This window comes from Heteronotia binoei, chromosome 2 (genome assembly GCF_032191835.1).
Source record: "Heteronotia binoei isolate CCM8104 ecotype False Entrance Well chromosome 2, APGP_CSIRO_Hbin_v1, whole genome shotgun sequence".
In the NCBI taxonomy this organism is placed as follows: domain Eukaryota; kingdom Metazoa; phylum Chordata; class Lepidosauria; order Squamata; family Gekkonidae; genus Heteronotia; species Heteronotia binoei.
Window position 1 is genome coordinate 205282840 of NC_083224.1, and position 22065 is coordinate 205304904.

Here is a 22065-nt window from a genome sequence, read left to right on the forward strand (position 1 = left end):
GCAAGTTCGCAGACTGGGACCAGCAGTCTGAGGCATCCCACATGTCCAGGCTGTCTCAATACTCTAGACGGCGTCCTTCGGCATAGATCTCTGTCCCATCTGACAGACGCAGCGTGGTGGCGGAGGAAGTCCAACCTCGGTCGTCGGTGTCGATCCGGTCGCCCATCAGAGAGTCAACTCTGGTGCTCTCAGAACATTCTCTACACAGAGAGTCTTCATTGTCGGACTCCAAGGTCGGTACCGACAATCTGGACCGGGCTTTGGAACCTTCACCAGTGTCTCATACAGCTGAGGATCTTCCCATCTCACCATCGGAGGATCTGAAGTCGTACGGGGACCTGGTGAAGAGGATGGCACTCTCCCTCTCGCTTCCAGTGACACAGCCGCAACCCGTTGTACACGATAACGTGTTTAACATCATGCAGCGGGATATGTCTACAGCGGTTGCCCTGCCGGTAACAAAGGTCATCCTACAGGCAATGAAGGAGCCCTGGGCAAAGCCTGCTTCTACACCCGTGTAGATACCAATACTCAGTGTAGGAACAACTAACCCTGTCTTCCCTGAGTGAGGAGAAGAGGTCAGCTGCAAAGAAGTTGCAGAAGAAACAACAACTGGCTGCAGCAAAGCACATGGTCGACGTTTCAGCAAGGACCATCACTTCTGCCGTCTTCCTCCACCGCCACTCCTGGCTCAGATCCACGGCTCTCCAGCTGGACACCAGGGCCTTCGTTGAAGATCTGCCCTTCGAGGGTGAAGGCCTGCTCAGCTCTACCACTGACAATGTGCTCCAGGAAATGGATAAAAGTATAAAAACTTCCAGGAACCTTCCAGAGCTGCAAGACAGAAACAGTGGCACAAGCCTTGGGCAAAGAAGCCGTACCAAAAGTTCTCCCCGGAACATCAGTGGAGACCTCACTCTCCTCAACCTGAGAGTAGGTCCCCATACAGGGGGAACAACAGAAACTGTTATGCTTCAGCACAAACCACCGGCAAGTCCAAGGGCACTCGCCCTCAAAAGCAGGGCCTTTGACTTTCTGGCAGCACGCGTCACTGTCCCCTCTTCCACTTCATCTATCCGCCTCCACCCATTCCTGTCAGCCTGGGAGTCCATCACTACAGACAGGTGGACGCTTTCCATCATAGCGGAAGGCTACAAAATAGATTTTGCTCAGATTCCGAACCAATCTGTGGTAATTACCACTCCCCCTTTCCCACCTCTGCTGGCGGAGGTGAGCAACCTCTTACAGAAACAAGCCATAGCGAGGATCCCGATGTAGGCCAGGACGGGAGGCTTCTACTCTCGTTACTTCCTGGTTCCCAAGCAGGACGGGGGTCTAAGACCAGTCATGGATCTTCGGAATCTGAACAAATTTATTTTGTACCAGAAGTTCAGAATGTCCACTCTGCAAACAATTCTGCCCCTCATCAACCAAGGGGATTGGATGGCAACGCTGGACCTCTCAAGAATGCATACTTCCACGTCAGCATCCGTCCTGCATTCAGACATTTCCTTTGGTTTGCAGTAGGTTCTCAGCACTTCCAGTTCAAGGCTCTTCCGTTCGGTCTGTCCACTGCACCTCGGGTGTTCACGAAAATGATGAGTGTTGTGGCTGCCCATCTCCGGCTTCAAGGGATAGTCGTCTTTCCATACATTGACGACTGGCTCCTTGTGGCGGAGTCGAAAGAGAGTTTGTCATCCCACATTGCCATCACTCTTCGTCTTCTCGACACCTTGGGTCTGCAGGTCATTTTGGAGAAATCACACCTTACTCCATCAAGGACAGTTCAGTTCATAGGGGCTTCGCTGGATACGAACCCTCATCACGCGTTTCCGCCTCAATAGAGAGCGATGGACATCAACCTTGTCGAACTTCTGCAGAGTCAAAAGTGGGGCACGGCGCAGCAGCTGCAGCGGATGCTGGGCTGATGGCGGCGACTACAAGCGTGCTGCTCTTTGCGAAGCTGAGGATGAGAGGCCCACAGCTTTGGTTTCTTCGTCAGTTTCGCCCGCTAAGGGACTCACTTCAAAAGAGGTTTGTAATTTCACCTACATACATGCTTACATACCTGTGACACTTCAAACACTGCAATGATGGAAATCGATGGACAACATTTGTCAGGGAGCTCCCTTCCATCTACCTGCACCATAGCTCATGGCTATGCGTTGTGACTACCCAAATCTAGTTTTTCAGGAGGCTGGAGTGTCGTTAGCTCCTGCTATTTCTTTTCTCCCCAAGGTGGTTTCTCAGTTCTACCTCAACTTAGAAGTTTGTTTGCCCACTTTTCATCCTACACCTTCCTCAGATGAGGAACGTAGGGTGCATGCTCTAGATACGAAGCGTGCTTTATTGTATTATTTAAGTCGCTCCAAGAGTTTTTGTAAGGACCAGCAGCTTTTTGTTTCTTATGCTGCTCCTAAGTTAGGTTCCAGGATCTCGTCTCAGCAGCTTTCAAAATGGCTCAATGAGACTATTAAACTGTGTTATTTGTTGGCTAAGAAGCCGTTACCTGGGCCTATTCGCGGACACTCTACAAGAGCGATCGCAACGTCGGTGGTGTTACTGAAAGGCATTTCCCTGACGAATGTTTACAAGGCTGCCACCTGGTCCTCTCCGTATGCCTTTATGAAGCACTACGCACTGGATGTGCATGCTCAACAGAGGACTCATCTGGGAGCTGCGGTGCTGCAAGCTGTTTCTTCTGGTTGACCGTCTTCCCGCCTCCAGGTATGTCTTGCTTGCTAAACTCCCATGAGTGTGAAGCACAGAGACCACAAAGAAGATAGACAGGTTGCTTACCTGTAACTGTAGATCTTCGAGTGGTCATCTGTGCATTCACACTACCCGCCCTCCTTCCCCACTGCTGACGGTCCCCCTCCTGTAGGGGCTTCCAGAGGTCAGGAAGGAACTGGCAGGATCCTCGCGCTTGCGCCGGCGAGCATGCACACTGGGATGCCTGTGCAAAGAAGCCGTACCCGTTGGGGCCAAGTGCAAAAAACCCCGAGCTTTTAAGGTACCAATTTGGGGATCGGCACAGGCACTCTATCCCATGAGTGTGAATGCACAGATGACCACTCGAAGATCTGCAGTTACAGGTAAGCAACCTGTCTTTCCCTGTGTTTTTGTCGCCAACATAGGAGTCAGAAATCTGCTGATAAATTCATTCAGTAGAAAGTGGCCTACCTAACTTTTTTTTAAAAAAGCAACTGTCTTAGCAAGCGACCATTTTTGGTTGTGCTTCATAATAAAAACTCTGGCACACAGCTCACTCCCCCTATGTGTGGTAATGATCAATGAATTGCAGAATGTTTGGAAATACAGGGAACTTACACACACATCACTTTTGACACCTAGGCCAGAAAATTAATGCTTCTTTAGTTAGAGGAAGTTAATATACATTTCTAAAGTGATCTTGTGTAATCATTTTAGTTACAACTGCCTGAAATCTGTCTGTATTTGTTACTAAATTGATAGTTCCCTATGACATTTATCTAATTCACATAGTTCTACTAGAATCATAAAGGACCTCCAGGAACTTCACAGATACGTTCCACACACACATCCCCAGTGACTCCTGCTCCATGCCCAGAAGATGGCAAAACCCCTTCAGGCCTGGAGAAAAATTGCTGACTGACCCTAGAGTGGCAAACAGCAATTCCCTGGGTGTGTAAGAAAGGGCCACAAGAACTGATACAACCCTTCCTGCCCTCCTTCTCATGATCTGCCTAAATTCACAGGATCAGCTGTCAGATGGCCATCTAGCCTCTGTTTGAAAACCTTCAAAGAAGGAGAGTCCCCACCTGTGAGTTTTTGCACAGTGTCAAAGAGGCTCCTCTGATGAATGCAGGAAAAGCTTTTATTGAAAGATCAGTAGCAACACCTAGCAAGGTCATCCTTGCCAGAACTGACACAATCAAAACGAAATAAATATTTATAGATGCTTCAAACCATTACCATTGTGCACCCAATCATTTGCATACTTAACACTTTTTTAAAAGATTAACAAGCCTGGCATTATCAAAGATTTCAGGTTTTCATGGCTGGTAACATCATTAGGGTTTGTAGAATCTTTCAGGCTCAAGCCTGGCATTATTTATGCCTACTCTAAGGTTAGCTACAAACGTATGCAGTCTCTGCTGGTACTGTCTCAGTCCATCTCCTGGGAGACTAGATAAATGCATTCCATTGAGGTAACACACAAAACCGTTCTTTCCCAGAGGGCTCCCCTCTTTTTAGCAGCATTACAAGAATAATATCCGATTACAGTGAATTAGTATCTATAAGTATAAGTAGGTTACATAAAATGGAAGTAAAATTACATGATATAAAGTAATATATACCAAATATATGACTAATTAGCAAAGAAAACAATACTGGAAACTAAGATCTCATATCATGACACCACCACCACCTAAGGAAGCCTATTCCACTGTGGAATCACTCTGTCAGAAAGTTCTTCCTGATGTTTAGTTGAAATCTCTTCTGATTCAATTTCAACCCATTGGTTTTGGTTCGACCTTCTGGGGCAACAGAAAACAACTCTGCACCATCCTCTAGATAAAATAACCGTCTTCAAGTACGTGAAGGACTGTTATCACCTCTCAGTCTTCTCCTTTCCAAGCTAAACATACCCAGCTCCTTCAGCCTTTCCTCATAGGATTTGGTCTCCAGACCCCTCACTGGACACACTCCAGCTTGTCTATATCCTTAAATTGTGATTTAGCTTAAATCATATGATTTAGTTTAAATCTCTCCTTTTTAGGGCTCTTACCAAACATATTTTTCCCTACCCTTGTAAGGTGCAAACCATCTTCCGAATAGAAGAGCTTCATCTTGAAAGCATAATCCATGGACCAAAAGTCCAAACCTTTCCTGATGACACCATCTACGTAGCCAGTCATTTATTTGTAGTAGTAGGAGTAAGGCCCGTTGTGGAGAAAAATACAACAGACTCTAGAAGGAGGCTCTGGGCGAGTACTCACCACCCTTGCTGTCTTCCCACCCACCCAAGTGAAGGCATTGACCCCCCCCCCCCCACACACACACACACACAAAGAAAGCCATTGCAAGCTCTTTTGTTCTCTCTGTTTATCTGCTGGTGTTGGTGGCCCCTTCCTGCTGTGAATGAACATTCCTTGTCAGTTAAAGAGATGTAACTGTCACTTTGTGTGGATTAAATGGAGGAAGGTAGACAGAATGAGACAGAGTGACAAGGATGATCAGGGGCCTGGAGATCATGCCAAGAGAAAAGGTGTGGGAATGTTCAATCTGGAGAAAGAAGGTAGAGAAGGGAACTAGATTGCTCTTTTGAAGTCTTTGAAGGGTTGTCACCCTGTTGGCAGCAGAGGAGAGGACTCATAATAATGGGCTTAAATTAAGGGTGGGACGGTACCGACTAGATATTAACTCTTCTTTACGATAAGTTGTTCGACAGAGGAATCAACTACTGAGGGAGGTGGTGAGCTCCCCCTCACACTGGCAATCTTCAAGCAGCAGCTGGACAAATTCTGGTCAGGGATGCTAGTCTAGGCTGATCCTGCATTGAGCAGGGGGTTGGACTTGATGGCCTGTATGCCCCCTTCCAACTCCATGGTTCTCTGATTACAGTTTCTGCACATTTGCCTGCACACTTGCACATTAGGCTCACCTGCCTGTAATTTCCTGGTTCCCCTCTGGATCCCTTTTTAAAAATTGGGGTAACATTTTCTGGTTCAGCAGTTGAATTTAGTGATAAGTTACATATACAGATTAGTAGGTCAACTATCATTGAGTTTCCTAAGGACTTGGAGATTTACCAGTTACTAGAACGTCATCTCTGTTCACCTCAATTTGGCTCAGTTCTTCAGACTCCCTTAAAATAGTGGATGTGGCATGGGTACAGTGAACACAGAAGCAAAAAAATTCATTGAGCGTCTCTGCCATCTCTCCATCTTTCTTCAGCAATCCCTTTAATCCTTCATCATCCAAAGACCCGACTGCTTCTCTGGCTGGTTTCTTGCTCCAGATATATGTAAAGAAATGCTTATTGTTTGTCTTGATGCTTTCAGTTCAGTTCAGAAGGGCTGTTTCACATCATCTGACCAGAATGGCACTGTTAAACATGGTGTCTTTAAACAATGTTTTGTTATGCCTGTAACTTTAAATATCAAAACCAACTTCTCATTTTTTAAATAATACCACTTGTTCCTTGGGGTTGAAGTTGTAGGATGTCAAATTCAACCATCTTAGTTACAAAATAGCTGGGAGATGATAATCCCCCTTTCCCAACACAGATATTTATCTTGCTCTGAAAGGTTTAGCTGGCCTTTCCATCAGGGAGCTCAGGGCAGTAGACATATTTCCCTGCCCCCCATTTTGTCCTCCAGAGAGGCCTTTCAAGCAGGTTTTGCAGAGAGAGAGCAACTAGCCGAAGGTCTCCCATTGAGCTTCATGGCAGAGGTGGGATTAAAGACCAGATCCCCCAGGTCCTAGTTCAGAGCACTCACCACTCTATCACACTGGCTGCCTGAAGAGACACTATAGGTGAGGTACTGTATATTTTTTTTAACAGGATAGGGTGAGGCAAGTAACCAAAACTTCAGATCAGCAAAGCTGAGTTCCTCCAGAGGAGGGGGTGGGGTAGATTTTATTTCTGCAGATAAAAGATAAGCCTATAAAACTTCTTTTCAGAGATGGACGAAGCTGGGGAAATCACAGTAGAAAATTTGATGGCCACCAAGATCGCTCCTGGCAGAGCAACACACATGGAGGAGCGACGGGGCGAGATCATGAGCGATGGCAAGGTAACTTTTTCCTTTATTCAGCACTGAGAGCACCTAAAAAAACTTAAACGATCTTGATTAGTTTTTTTTATCTTACTTTTCAGACAAAACATCTCTGCCCAAGCAACTAGCACCAATAAATTTGCTCTCTGTACTGATTGGAGGAATTGTACCCAAAAAAGGGTGGGGAGTGGAGGGAGACCAGTTTATAATTGCATTGTGCTTATGGTAGTAGAACTTCTGATGCTGATTGGCTAAACTGATTACAGTGGTACAGAATATTCACAAACATTCCAGTGCAGAACATTGCTTAAAAAAGATAGTTTCAGTTTATGTCCTGTGAGGGAAAGGAGAACTGTCAGTGTAGCTGTGAGTAGAACTTCACGCTGAGTCAAGGACAGGAGCAAGCAAAGATGTCTTATTTGAAGCACAGCCTCTTCCAATAATGTCCACCCTGCCAGCTAAGCTCTTTCTTGCAAGTTGTGCTCTTTTTAGATGTCAGCCCAAAACATTTTTTACCTAGGCTTTTACCTAAGGGGCTGGTCTTTTAGCATCATTTTATTAACCAGCAAAATGTTTAATACCTGTTCAAAGCAGCTTCATGTCCCTCTGGCCTCTACTGTGCTGGAATGATATTAATCATTTTTATGATGTTTATGTTGTAAGCAGCTTTGGGTAGGCTCTCTAGCAGTGAGAATGCTATGCTTTTGTTTGAACTCAGGAGTTTTTGTTTTTGACAAAGGAACAGTAGTTGCAGACACAACTACTGTGGGTACAGGAACAGGACAATTTATTTATTTATTTTATTCTATTTATATCCCGCCCTACCCCACCTCATGAGTTTCAAAGCAGTTGATTTTTTGTGTGTGTGGACATGTCCTTAGTATATTTGTGTTCCTTTCAGGTGGGGGCAGAGGGAGACGTGGCCATGTGATGCAGCGAGGTGGAATGTCTGGGTAAGGAGCTTTTCACTTGCCACTGGAACTCCGTTGTCCTTTCTCTTTCATCCTCCAGCTAGATGTTTAGTTCCCCTGGTTTTTGTTTTTAAGTTGTACTTTCCAAACCTGTTCTTATTAATACGAGGGATACATTTGTTATACAAGCATCCTGTAAGGCTTCTGTGCTAGTTTGCTCACTTGAACTTTTTTCCTTATGGGGCTTTTCCTGGGGAGGGGAGACCTGATACCTTGACCTTCCAGCAAGGCCAAGTAGTCTGCAGTCCTCCTGATCTTACTTTATTTTTGATGAAGTGTACCTTTTACCTGGAGACTGGAGTCACTCAACATCTTGTTGACCCACTCTACTTTGCAGTGAGGGAGCCTTAGCTGTCAGGGACAGCCTTAGACAGGCAGGACTCTCGGACCTTTTAAGCAGGTGAGTGAAGAGCAGCATCTTAGTTGCTTAGACCAGTGATCCAAAAGCCTTACATTAGTATCCAGTATCGCCACCAGGATGCATTCAGGACTGTCAGATTTGACACACCCACCAAACTCTAGGAACACACTGTAAGCTTATGTCATTGCAGACTGAGAGGTTGCTCATGAAGCCTTAATTTTGTCACCTTTTTTAGGCGGGGTCGCTTCGTGCCAAGCGGCACACAGGGCCAAGCCTCACATGGTGGAGAGGCACAGGACGAAGGCTTCTCAGGGCAGGACAGAGGGAGCCGGCCCAATGATCCTCGGTTCAGTCGTCGCTATTGAATGTTTTATTGGCTCTCCCCCTCCAGAGACTACAACACTACTGCTCAGTGTCCCACTGGCCATGACTCTTAAGTTGACCGTTGTTTTCCTTCATAGCTCAAGATGTGAACCCATTCAGGTTATTTTTTGTTTTGTTATGTGCTCCTGTACGTGCCCCTCCCCCCCTTTAAAAGAAAGTACATTTCTTTTATGAGGCATTCCATTTTCTATAAATAAAATAAAAAGTTTCCAATTGCCTGGTTGCTGTTTCTGAAGTCTTTGTAAGTTTGGAACTCTGTTCATCACATGGTTATCCTGTATTCCTGTGCAAGGAAAGGGAAGTGTGAAAACTGGATGGAGGGTGGGGTCCTCAATGAACTTTAAAATCACTATTTTCAAATTAGTATGGAAAGTAGATATTCAGTAAAGTTAAAGAATATTTCACATTAGCTAAATAATATATTAGCAGAAATGCTACTTGAATGCATCTATGACACACTAGTTCGCTCAAATAGTACTGCATGTATGTATCTGTTTACCTGATAGATCCAGGTGGGCTGCTGTGTTTGTCTGAAGCAGTAGAACAGATTTTAAATCCAGCAAAAGTTTTTCAAGATACATGCTTTCATGTGCATGCACACTTCTTCAGATACATAGGAATGGTAGCTAACATTTCATATATATAGCCAGATGCCTCTACATAAGTGGACAGCAAATTCACATACAACTTTATGAAGATGTTATGACATATGGACAGACTCAATAGCAATAACCAACTAAGGTTATAGATCGCAATATGGATTTAATTATGGGGGAAAACCAGTGGAGCAATAACTATGCCAAAGTAGTTTCAAAGAAAATGCGGAATGGATTTTCCATTAAGCTCTCTGAGCCCAGATAGACTACTGTGGGACTGGAAAGACAGCCCCTGGGAGAAGCAGGAGCATTCTCAGACCGGAATGGCAGGGCGTTCTGGGACTGGTGTGATAGTAGAATGGCAGCCCCTGGAATTATAGGATGAGAGCTCCTGGGAGTGGCAGAGGTATTCTGGGGTTGGAATGACAGTCCCCAGCAAGAGAACCAGTGCTTGAGGCCTGGAATGACAGCTTCCCCGCCACAAGATTGTGTCCAGTTCCTCACCACCATGTTATCTCCCCCCACCATATGTTAACACCTGCAATCCAACCTCACCCACCACATAATCACTGGCTCTTGCAGGATGATAAATGCCAGGCAAGCCACACAGAAAGGGCAGAGAGGAGGACAGCTGAATGGGTTGCCCATGACTGCTGTTGCCTTCCTAAGACAGCCTCAAGGTGGGGTCTGGCCAGGTACAGGACAGACACCAGGCATTGCACTGCAGATAGACTGAGGGTGTTATAGGTCCCTTGAGAACCACCACCCACTGGTGCAAGCGGCTCCCTGGCCCAGCTGGGGAACACCCATCTGGACCCACCACATAATCACATGGCCTGTCGACTGCCATACTTCTGCAGATAACGCATCTAGACATTTGCCTGCCTAGACCTCCATGCTCCTGTTCTTGGTCCCAAAGGGGAGAAGGACCGCTTGCCTCTTGACCCATGGGGCATATGTCCCTTGGCCATTCAAGTTTTCTGTGCCTAGCACCAACATTTATTTTTGCTGGGTGCAATGTAGCCATCCACAACAGTGCAGATGGCTCCCTTGCTGGGCAGCAGGGATGGTCCTGCCTGGTAATCACGTTCATGATTATCAAAACACACAGCATGGAAGTAGGACAATCTGGAAACAAGAACTGTCCCCAAAAATATGAAACAAGGTACCGTATATTATACACCACTTAGCAAAAATAAAAAGTTCCAATATTAACAGGAATATGACCTACTAGAAATAAGGCCCATTGTGGGGGGAAATACAATGGGCTCTAGAAAGAGGCTCTGAGCAAAAGCCCCTCAACCCTTGCAGTCTCCACACCCACTCAAGTGAAGGCACTGAAAGCCAGTTTGATTTAGCGGTTAAGTGCACAGACTTTTATCTGGGAGAACCAGGTTTGATTCCCCACTCCTCCACTTGCAGCTGCTGGAATGGCCTTGGGTGAGCCATAGCTTTCGTAAAGCTGTCCTTGAAAGGGTAGCTTCTGGGAGAGCTCTCTCAGCCCTACCCACCTCACAGGGTGTCTGTTGTGGGGAAGGAAGATAAAGAAGATTGTGAGCCGCTCTGAGATTCGGAGTGGAGGGCGGGATATAAATCCAATATCTTCATTCATTCATTCCTCCCCACCTCCAGAGGAGTTGATCTCTGCCATATGGAGAGCAGATATAATTCTGAGTGATCTCCAGCCCTCACCGGGAGATTGGCAACAATGGTTCCTCAGGAGGAAATGGCTGGTTTGGAGGGTGGAGCCTATAGCATTGTACCTGTCTGACATCCCACCTCTCCTCAAACCCACCCTCTCCAGGCTCCATCCCACAAATCTCCAGGAACTTCTCAACCTGGAGTTGGCAATGGCTAAGCCACACTGGCTGTCATAGGGGGGCTGCTGCTGAACAGGAGCAAACAGCCAGGCAGCTACAGCATTGATATCTAAACCGATTCCAGTATAAATATAGAGTGCCAAACAATATTTGACATTACTGTATGCAGCGCTAAATAAGAACTAATATTGATGCCATCTTAGATTTTAGGATTGAAACTGCAAATGTATGTGTACAATGAATTTTAACTGTTGTTAGCCGCCCTGAGCCTACCGCAATTCTGGCTTCCTGAGACTCTTCCATAAAATTATCAGGAATTTCCCACTAACCTGGAGCTGGCAACCATAGTCAGAACTGGGCCTGATGAGTTCTCCCTCAAAGGTTTTAACTGACAAAAGAATGCTTGGTTGCCTAGCAACAGTCACTGCCTAATGCTTCCTCCATCAGGGCCCAGATCTCCAGTGGGAACTTGTTTCGCCAGGTAGGAGCCAGGACAGAAAAGGCCCTGGCACTAGTTGAGACTAAATGAACATCCTTTGGGCCAGGGACAACCAGAAAGTGCCGCTCAGCAGAGCATAATGGGGGAGAGGCGGTCCCTCAGATATGCTGGTCCCAGGTCGTTAAGGGCTTTAAAGGTTAACACCATTACCTTGAAAAAGATCTGATACTCAACTGGCAGCCAATGAAATTGGTGGAGCACTGAATGAATATACTCTATAGGCAATGCAGTCAGCAGGCACACTGCTGCATTTTGCACCAGCTGGAGTTTCTGGATCAGGTTCAAGGGCAAGCCCATGTACAGCAGATTATAGTAATCTAGCCTGGAAGTGACCGTTGCATGTTAAGATCCTGAGCAAAGAGGTAGGAATCAGTAAAGTTCAGCATTTAAGTAGAAAAATCAAATGCATAATCATAGGATGGGGGAGACTTGTCTCAGTATGTGCAAAAAAAATCTAGGGGTCTTAGTGAACCATATTCTGAACATGAATCAGTGTGATGTGGTGGCTAAAAAGGCAAATGCAATTTTGGGCTATATCAACAGAAGTATCAGATCATGTCCAGATCATGTGAATTGATGGTAGTGCTTTACTCTGCTCTGGTAAGACCTCACCTGGAGTATTGTGTTCATTTTTGGGTACAACATTTTAAGAAGGATATAGACAAGCTGGAATGGATCCAGAGGAGGGTGACGAAGATGGTGAGGGGTCTAGAGACTAGGCTTCCTCAGGAGGTGGTGTGCTCTCCTTCCTTGGAGGGTTTTATCTTATTGTGAAGCAAGAGATTCAATCCTGGCCAGATGCAAAATGTATTTTTTCAGTAGTTGCAACAAGAGCTGTGCATTAATAAAAATTCTTGTGGGTTACTTCCCACCGCACCCCAGCCACACTGTACAACCTTGCAGAACAATCCAGCTTGAAAATGCCAAAAAGTTACCACTTGTTCAAAAAACTGAAAGGCTTGAGGCACTTTAAAGACTTAACTGGTTTAGCTTTCATTAGTGGCACCAAGTATTCTTTTCAGTTGTCAGATACGTTATACACAGAGAGATGCGTGCACACACAGAGGTACAAAGAACTGTTATAAACTGGCCTGAAGGCCATGAAATGTAAAGGTCTGTGGATTTGTCACTTAGCCAAAAACTATTCTAATTAAAAAAAAAAGCAGAGCCCTTGATTCCATTTGGTGGCTCAAAGCCCCATTCCCTTCAGTTCCTTCTTACCAGGGAGGCCAGCTCCTGAGTCCCCACCTAGGGTTGCCAAGTCCTTCCTGGCAACCAGCAGAGGATGGGGGGGGGGGGAGGAGGAGGCTCTGCTGACATGCCCACATGAGCCAGAAGTGATGGCACTGGGGAGATGCTCTATTTGGGCAAAACTCTATGGTCGAAGCTAAATTTGCTGTAGAGTTTTTGCCAAAATAGAGTGTCACCACAAGATCCTGGAAATCATGATGTTACTTTGGGTTATATGGGTTGCTACACCTTGGCAGAGCCTCCCTTTTTTTCAGGGAAAGTTCCCCCCTACTGGCCAGCTGATCTTGACTGCAGGGCAGTGGGGCCTGTCAGCAGGGGTCCCCCCTTCAACCAGGGGATCTGGGAACCCTATCCCCACCCCCAGCTGCTGTTGCATCTGTCACTTAGGTGGTGAACTGGGTGGGTCCACCATGCCTCTCTAGAAGACAGCTCCATGGAGCCATAGAAGGCTTCTGCAAGCAGGCTTGAGGAACTTGCCAAGTGGTGGAAACACAGTTCCAACAAGGGCAGAAGCAGAACAAAGAATGCAGCTTAGTGTTACCGTAACGGTGTGAGCCTGTGGCTGGGCTTTGCCACCTACATGAGAGGTTTCTGTACCACAGGGCAGGGTGGGGGGGCAGATTCCTGGCACCTCAACAGGAGCCTAGACTCTGCTACCTTGTTCTTTAAAAAAACCCCTACCAAATTGCCCTGTAGCTGCTACTGAACCTGGCCCTCTATATCTAGAGCAGGAGGGAAGGAGGTAAGGGTGGTCTGGGAAACAGACAGCCCTTGAAAGGGCCCTGCCCTCTATTTTATTGATAGAAACCAAGGTCTGAGGGCTTGCAATCTTGTTGCAGTTGCCTAGCAACCCTCACAATGACCACTGAGTTCTTCTTTCTTAAAGATGCAGGGACTGCTATTCTTGCTTGAGGGGATCTCATTTCCCTCATCCCCCACTATTTCCTCTTTAAGCTCCCTGAAAGCCCTGATTCTTTCCTTTGCACACACTGGCCACTTTCCACTCTCTCTGCCCCGGCTTCAGCTGTTCCTCTTTCTTTCCACATGGCTGCCTCTCACTGGAAAACATCTGGGTAGCTTCAGCTGGACTGGACACTGTGCTAGGCCAGCTGCTGAACCCAGTTATGCAGTGCCAGCTGCCACACCCAATTGCATAGTGGGGACCTTGCAAGGACTTTCAGGGGGCAACTCACTTTCCCCAGTATCCCCTCCCAACACTTCTTTTCCTCCTCCTGGCAGCCCCTCATTTTCCTATATCCTCATCTTTTCTTGTTTCCAGTTTGGCGTAGTGGTTAAGAGCAGTAGACTTCAATCTGGAGAACCAGGTTTGATTCTCCACTTCTCAACTTGCAGCTAACTGGGTGACATTAGGCCAGTAACTGTTCCCTCAGAGCTCTCAGCCCCACCTACCTCACAGGGTGCCGGTTGTAGGGAGAGGGAGAGATTGTAAACCACTCTGAGACGCCCAAGTGAAGGGTGGGGTATAAATCTTCCTCTCCTTCCCACCCACCAACTGACTTACCTTTTATTTGCCACTCCATCTTATTATCTATTTAATTTATACTCCACCTTTCTATCCAACCCAGAGCAGCTTACATGATTCAGATCTATTTTATCTTAACAAATATCCTGTGAGGTAGGTTAGGCTGAGAGTAGGTAGCTGGCCAAGATTACCTAGGAAGATTCCATGGCAGAGCAGGGATTCAAACAAGGGTCTCCCAGATCCTAATCTGAAACTCTAACCACTACACTGGCCTTAATTTAGTGGCTGCTGTTACAGTAAAAAGGAAGCAAGTTTGAGTGAGTCAGGCAAGCAGCCTGGTGGTTGTTGGGGACGGATGATGGCTCAATGGTAGAGCATCTGCTTGGTAAGCAGAAGGTCTCAGGTTCAATCCTCGGCATCTCAAATTAAAAAGGGTCCAGGCAAGCAGGCATGAAAAACCTCAGCTTGAGACCCTGGAAAGCCACTGAGCAGACTTTGATGCAGGGGGTTGGACTAGATGACTCTGGAGATCCCTTCCAACTTCATGATGAACCAAGGGTCTGATTCAGTATAAGGCAGCTTCATATGTTCATATGTTGGCAGGTTTAGCCCCAATGAGTACACCCTCAGAAGCCAAAACACCCAGCCCCCCCCCCTCTGCTTTTTAAAGAGAAAAATCAAGACTCAAAGGCTGGCAGTACTTCTGTAGTTGCCTAGTAATAGCCAATGAAGGTATTTGTTTCTTAAAGCTACAGTTGTTGCTGCAATTAATGGAACCACTCCAGGTGTTTTAAGATTTTTCTACAAATTTGGGCTTTTCTATAGAAAGATCTTGTCAGTTCGTGGTTCCAATCTGTGGTATCCACAGATTTGGCCACAGTAACAGGTCTGGCGTATAGGAGTAGGTAGCCACCTAGGGCGCCACCTGGTCTACAGGGGCACCACTGGGTGCCCCCTCCTTCTGATGTGCTGTGGCAGCGTGTATGCTTCTTGGAGTCTGCCTTCCCCTGCCTTTCAAAGAACAGACCTGGGGAACGCGAAGGCAGCCACCCCCCCCCACCCCGATTCTACTCAGTCTTCCCAGGGGTGGGGCGCTGTGGCAGCAGGTGTGCTCAGATCCAGGCCCCCCTCCCCAACTGAAACTTGGGATGGGGCCTGCTGGGGTGTCAGAATCCCCAGCCCTGAGTGAGAATTAGATCTATTGATTACTGATAACACCAACAATATTATTTATATGAGCAGAGAGTGAATTTGCTACCCCAACTGGTGTCACTTAAAGTCACATATTTGGAAGGGGCCATACACAGGCCAGCTAGTCCAACCAGAATTCAATACAGAAGCAACTGAGAACATCTCTGACAAGGGTTTGTCCTGCTGCTGCTTAAAGACAGCCAGTGAGAGCAAGCTCACCACCTCCCTTGGGAGCTGATTCCACTGCTGAACAACTCTTATTGTAAAAAAGTTTTTACTAATATCGTCAAAACCATTCCACCCTTAATTTAGACTATTATTTCAAGTCCTCTCCTCAGCTGCCAAGAGGAACAGCTCCCTGCCTTCCTCTTGTGGGGCCCAGCCATGCAGCCTCCCCAGGGCCAGGCAGGGATCACAGGGCCCAGATGTACTGTATGGCAACCTCCCTGGGGCCTAGCTGGCTGGCCAGAATTGCTGCAGGGCCTGGAAAGTTACCTTCACAGTTCAGTTTGCACTTGATTATCCCAGATGGTGTGGTCTAATATGCTAATGAATGTGTGACCTAATATGCTAGTATCAGGGGATGTGGTCTAATATGCTACTGAGTTCCTGTTGGGTTTTTTGTACAAAAAAGCCCTGGAGCTAGGCATTTGCCTAGGGCAGCGAGCTGGGTATATGTGTGTGTGTGTGTGTACGTACCAGATTAGGCTCTCCCCACATGATTTCAAATAGAAAAACAATTATGTGCATTAATTTTGCTGGCCTGAATCATTAATTCAGGCCAGCAAAATTCATTAATTTTGCTGGCGGAGAACTGTTTTTTACGTTGATAATTTTTTATACCCTGCAAATGATGTTATAAATATCCATATGGCCCTTGGCAGAAAAAAGGTTTCCCACCCCTGCTCTAAGGGACAGCCCAGATACATGTCCCCCTCAACCTCCTCTTCTCCAGACTGAACATTGCCAAGTCACTCAGCCCCCCAGGGCTTGGTCTCCTGATCATCCTCATCACTCTCCTCTACACCCACTCCATATTATACTATTAAACCATATTATACTATTAAATCCAATCTTTTTTTTAAATTATCCAATTCAAAATCTCTCATCTTGCTTTTCATTTAAGCTCCATTTTGTTCCAGTAAGGAGGAAAGGGAGACTGTATCTGTGCAAGATTTTCCAGAGGGTAAATGTCTCCCTCCCAGAACCACTCTGAAGCTATTACTTTTTCACCTTTCCTCCCAGCAGTTTAGGGCAGCATGTATTGTTGGGCTTCAACATGGAGAACAGAGTGCCTGCTGAGAACACAAGTAGTTGCCACTTTCCGCAAACCAGTAGGGTTTCTCTTCTTGTACTATCTAAAGCAGAACGGATTGCAAAAATACCTAGATTGCATCTGAGACCTCTGTCTGGGAGGCTGAGACTTCAACAAGACAGAAGTTGGTTGCCAGGTCTTTATTCCAAGCCCCAGGACCAACCTGCAGCTGTCAATTCCCCCTGAGTCATCAAGAAAGAAAGAAAAACCAATGCTCTTTGGTAGGGTTTCATTTGATGAGATCCTTCAGGTATTTCCAGCCATGCTGTGTGTATTCACAAGCCCTGGTCGGGGCTACAGAGAGAGCACCGATGACCATCTCAACTCCTGCAAAAAGAAAAGGGGGAAACCCTAAAGAAAATCCAAATAAACAGCCTGAGCAACTTTGGTTTATTTTGTGCAGTGTCTGCCTCAGTCTACCGTTCAATGAACTAGCAAAAGCAGTGGACAGAAGTACAGTTCCACAACAGCAAAGGTTGAATGAAAAGAATATGATTAGGGTTTGTAGAATCTTTCGGGATCAAGTGCCGTGTTCTACTGGAGAAAGTTTTCCTTCCAGACGTTTCGTTTTCAGCTGCGGAGAACATCCTCAGTGGCGTTGCAGCCGGAGCAGGCGCTCTGACCTTCTTGGCTGCTGTGCATTGATGCATTGATGAGAACGAAACATCTGGAAGGAAAACTTTCTCCAGTAGAACACGGCACTTGATCCCGAAAGATTCTACAAACCCTAATGATGTTACCAGCCGTGAAAACCAGATCTTTGAAAAGCCAAATCTTTGAAAAGAATATGGCTTAGCATCTTCCCAAGGTATGAGCCTGTGGCTGGGTGAACCAGAAGCCCGAAAGATTTCTTCTCCACAGGAGCAGGGAGCAATTCCCTACTCCTCAGCAGGAGCCTATGGACTGTTACCTTTTCCTTCTTTTTAAAAACCCTCCACATAAACAGAGTAAAGTGAATTTGATTAACAGGAAGCACCCACTTGCGGCCCCTATACACAAAGATCTCCATTGGCAATTGTCTAATTTTTATTGCTTTCTCCCCACCACTTCTGCATTTTAAAAAAGAAAGTATTAATATAAAAATGTCCAATACATTCAATGACACAGCACAGCCCTTTCTGGAATCTGCAGCAGGCAAAATAGTTCAGGCAGGGATAGGAAAGAAAAGCTGGCTATGATCTTTGGGATCCAGCTCGGGAACCCTGGAGCCTGAGGTCCACTGCCCTGACTCTTTCCTGAGGATCAGATCAACCTTTCTCTACTTTAGGGCAATGCTTTCTGCATATATTTAAAAATTGAATTAGACAAACGCATGAATCCATTAGCCCAGGTGGCAAAGCTGAACCTCCATGTTCCAAGGCAGTTTGAATTCCCATTGTTGATGGGAAGGCTTGTGTGCCCCCAGGTGGGGGCCTCTTGAAGATATACCATTGGTCTCTGTGGGGAATCAGGATTCTGGCCCTGTAATATTCCAGAGAGGATGGCATGAATGTGAGCTTTAACAAGGTGGAGGCCATTAGTTCTCTCATGCATAATAGAGGAGTCTGAGGAGGTAAAATACCCCAAATTGACTCAAGTGGACTCTGTGAGAGCAATCCAGCTCGGTAAATCAATGATGGACAAGTGAAAGGGCTTTTGCTCCCTCCTCCACCACCCCCATCCCCATCCCAGACTACAGACTGGAACAAAAAAACAAAGGTGTGTGTGTGTGTGTGGGGGGGGAATCTATCATTCTTACCTGAGTTCCAGGAATTGGCAAAAGAAAATTCAGTTTTTGGAATTGATGGAAGCTGCAAGAATTAAACCAGATATATTTTATTTAAAACAAAACCCATCAGAAAAAGAGCTTAAAGTCAACACCAAGAGCTTATCAAAACTTAAGAAAAGGCAAGATCTGAAGCTAGATGCCAAAGCCTCCCACCCCCACCCAACATTAATCTAAAAAGAGAACACAAACTTAAATATGTTTGGAATAAAACTGCTAGGCTAAAGAGGCCAGACAATCAGCCACATCTCAAGAGCATGTAATTAAGAGCAGGCGCTCCAAAGTCCTGGGATCAAATCCTTCCCCAATAGCTCTTACCTACCACATTTTTAAAATCCTGCACTTCCTCTTCTCAGGATGGCATACATGGTTTTCCCTTCTCCATCTTATTCTCACAACCCTGCAAGGTAGGTTAGTTTGAGAATGACTGACCCAAGGTCACCTTCATGGATGTATGGGGTTGTTAACCCGGATCTGATGCAAACTGGCCATAAGCTAAGAGCTCCACTGGGTTCAAACCCACACACCGCTACAATCTTGTGTAACTCAGAGCCAGTCTCTTCCTTTCTCAGCCTTATCTGCCTCACAGAAAAAAAAAACCAGTCCCAGATCAATCTTAACATTGCGTGGGTGAGTAGGGGTGGCATTTCAGCTCTGGAACTCCATGTCTGCAGCAGTGCGCCAAATCTACACAGCACTTCAGCACTAAGAAGAAAGCCCAGTCAATTCTCCTGGGCATTTGTGGAGGGCTTTCACAGCTCCTGTTTTTAACATGTTTTGTCTTTGTTTTGCTGCTGGGATTGTAATGCTGCAGGTCATTTTTAACATGGGTTGCTTTTGCTGTTTTTGAGTTTGTGACTTTATTAGATGTTTACTGGGTCCTTTAAGCACCAGAGTGAATTTTTGAGAGCAATGGGGATGAAATCTTTCTGCAATATCAAACAATAAGTAGCTTCTTTTCAGCACTTACCTGCCAACCAAAATATCTGGTCCATTCCTCCACAGCTGGGGGCAATGCCTCCTGGGCTTTCCGGAGTGCTTCAGCCCCCTGGTCACTGCCACTTAAGAGTCCTTGCTCATAGACTATGTAAACAGCACCTCCAACCAAGCCTCCTTTCACTAGGAACCTGGGCAGAAAAGGACATGGCTACAGCTAGGCAGCATCTGATCCACTCAGGCGGCCAGGTTCCCCCCCACCCCGTGCCACTGGCAGATCCCAGTTGGGAAACTCCTGGAGATTTGGGGGAAGGGCAGGGATCTCAGTGGGGTACAATGCCACAGAGCCCACTTTCCAAGGCAGCCATTTTCTCCAGGGGAACTGATCTCTGCAGTCTGGAGACGAGCTGTAACTCCTGGAGGTTGACATACCTACCCTGGCCCAACATCCTGTTTCCCAACTGTGGCCAAACAGATGCCCCCGAAGACCCACAGCCACCCTCACCATGTCTCCTAACAGCCTCTGAACACGGAAGTCCCACACGGCCACTGTCAGAACTGCCAAGTTTAAAATGCACAAGGCGGTGACTCTTTCCAAACACCGGATATCGCTAGGTTGATCTCCCCCCCCCCCCCCATTCGGCCTTCCCGAATTTAGTATATATATTAAAACCCCCGAACAGCTCCCTTTAACTCACCTGGCAGCGGGTAACATCTGCGGCGCCATCGCTGCCTCTGCCTCCGCCTCCGGCCCAAGGGCACCGATTTCAGCAGGCGGGCCGGCTGCCGCAAAGCCTTTCGGGAACTGCAGTCTCTATGGCAACCTCTGCCTCGACCGCTACGCGACTTCCTTCTTCCTCCTAACGAAGACAAGGCCCATTTCCGGCGCTTGAAAATAGATGCGGCGAGCAGGGGTTGGTTGAATTGAGCGGATGAGGTCAGCTGTCCTCTCGGGCAGGCCTGCTCTACCCTTTCAACTCTATGCTCAGACTTCCAAGGGCGCTTATGTTTAAAGGCTGGTTGGAGCTGAGCATAGGAAAAGTGTATTTGCAGACTAATTCGCTCGAAAAGTGTATTGGCACGAGTTATTCTTGAATTGATCACGCTTTGGTCTCTGTGTGGAAATTATCTTGTTACCATGGGACACCCTTTGAGGCCAGTGGTACCTTTAAAACCAACAACGTTTAATTCTGGATAGAAGTTTTCATATTCACGCACAAGAGTTTCATTCTGGGTATAAGCTTTCATGTGCATGCACAAGTGTTTCGTTCTGGGAATAAGTTTTCATGAAACACAGTGTTTTATTCTGAACATAACCCTTTGTGTGCATGCACAAGTTGCATTCGATACCCAGACTGAAACACTTGTGCATGTACACGAAAGCTTTTAATGAAATTTGTTCTTTTTATGGACTGGTAACTTCCATTTCAGGGTATCTGAAGAAGTGTGTGTGCACACAGAAGCTTATACCTTGAATAAAACTTTGTTGGTCTAAAACAAGGGTGTCAACGTGCAGCCCAGGGGCCAAATCAGCCCCCCAGAGGGCTCCTATTGGGCCCTCAAGCAACTGGCTGTCATCTGCTTCTTTCTCCCTCTCTGTTGCTTCCTTCTGCATCACAGCTTGCTTTGCCAGGCTTGCTCAATCACACGGGAGCTACAGAGTAAAGCCTGTATCTCCTCCATTGGCTGAGGCTCGTCCCTTGGGGAGGGAGAACTTGCTTTGCCAGGCTCTCTCAATCGCACAGCAGAGCTACTGAGTCAAGCTTATCTTCCTTCTGTTAGCTGAGGTCCTTCCCCTCCTCATCCCCTGGGGAAGGAAGGAAAGAAAGAGCCAGAGCTTCCTTTGCCCAATTCCTTGGATGCCATAAGAGAGATACAAAGAAAGCACCTTTAAGGCCAATGAGTGCTAATGTTTTAAGCATGTTTTAATTGTGTGTGTATGTGTTTGTCTGTGTCCTTTATAAAGTTTATATTTCTGCTACCCAATCTTAAATAGGCAGACACATGGCCCAGCTCAGCATGGCCCGGCCTGACAAGGTCTTATTTATGTCAGAAGCGGCCCTCATCACAAATGGGTTTGATACCGCTGGTCTAAAAGGTGCCACTGGATTTGAACTTTCTTCTGCTGGAAACCCTTTTGCTTAATACTCTCATAAAATCAGTGTTTTGCTTTGGTTGGTTATTAACTTTGATCAACTTTTGTTGTAATCACAATTTGATTTTGAGGCTTATTTTTTTCCTGTCATTTTGTAAGCTGCCTTGTTCTTGATGAGTTTTGGGTTGTTTCTTTTTTAAAAACTTCATTGTGTTGCTTTGTTTTTTTTTCTTATTCTAGGGAAACTATTTTTCTTAGATTTATCACCTTTTAAACTTTGCAAACACTACTGGTGTAATTTTCCCAAGTACTTTTATAACTAGTGCTGTGATTTTATTCTCAGTAATTCTCCATGTATTAATTGTTTTCATGGAAAACCAGACGAAGTGGGCACCTGAAAAATGCCAGAACTGAAATTTTATTACCAAAATGCAGCCACATAGAGATCCAAAGCAAAATCAAACAAGAAGTAGGATGCCAACATATAGGTGGCCCCTGGAGATGCTATTATGACTGCTCTCCAGACTACAGGGATCAGTTCCTTAGGAGAGCCGGCAGGAGAAAATTAGAGCTTGTATTGATCCGTGTTTGAAACAAAGTTACTGTGGCTCTATGAAACGTTGGGAGAAGAGGC

The 22065-nt window shown here is 46.2% G+C and overlaps 2 protein-coding genes across 2 annotated transcripts in view; one reads left to right on the top strand and one right to left on the bottom strand.

The window, feature by feature from the left end:
• LOC132567212 (scaffold attachment factor B1-like) overlaps positions 1-8697 on the top strand; it is a 46088-nt gene extending 37391 nt beyond the window's left edge. The window contains exons 19-21 of the mRNA XM_060232899.1: positions 6670-6782; positions 7666-7717; positions 8332-8697. Coding sequence (XP_060088882.1) covers positions 6670-6782; positions 7666-7717; positions 8332-8461 — 295 coding nt within the window. The 3' untranslated portion in view covers positions 8462-8697. The remainder of the gene's footprint in view (positions 1-6669; positions 6783-7665; positions 7718-8331) is intronic.
• Positions 8698-16760: 8063 nt separating this feature from the next.
• Positions 16761-20246, bottom strand: MICOS13 (mitochondrial contact site and cristae organizing system subunit 13). Its single transcript, XM_060232895.1, has 4 exons — positions 20035-20246; positions 19371-19527; positions 18374-18425; positions 16761-16962 (listed from the first exon to the last, which is right to left on the bottom strand). The coding sequence occupies exons 1-4, from the start codon at positions 20061-20063 to the stop codon at positions 16865-16867; spliced, it is 336 nt and encodes a 111-aa protein (XP_060088878.1). The 5' UTR covers positions 20064-20246; the 3' UTR covers positions 16761-16864.
• Between the last annotated feature and the right edge of the window lie 1819 nt (positions 20247-22065).

Excerpts from the sequence above, each read along its gene's own strand:
- MICOS13 (XM_060232895.1), bottom strand. The coding sequence starts at position 20,063 with ATGGCGCCGCAGATGTTACCCGCTGCCAG. Across the intron at positions 19,528-20,034 it reads CAGATGTTACCCGCTGCCAG|GTTCCTAGTGAAAGGAGGCT; the intron begins GTGAGTTAAAGG and ends TTTTCTGCCCAG. Across the intron at positions 16,963-18,373 it reads TGCCAATTCCTGGAACTCAG|GAGTTGAGATGGTCATCGGT; the intron begins GTAAGAATGATA and ends TTCTTTTTGCAG.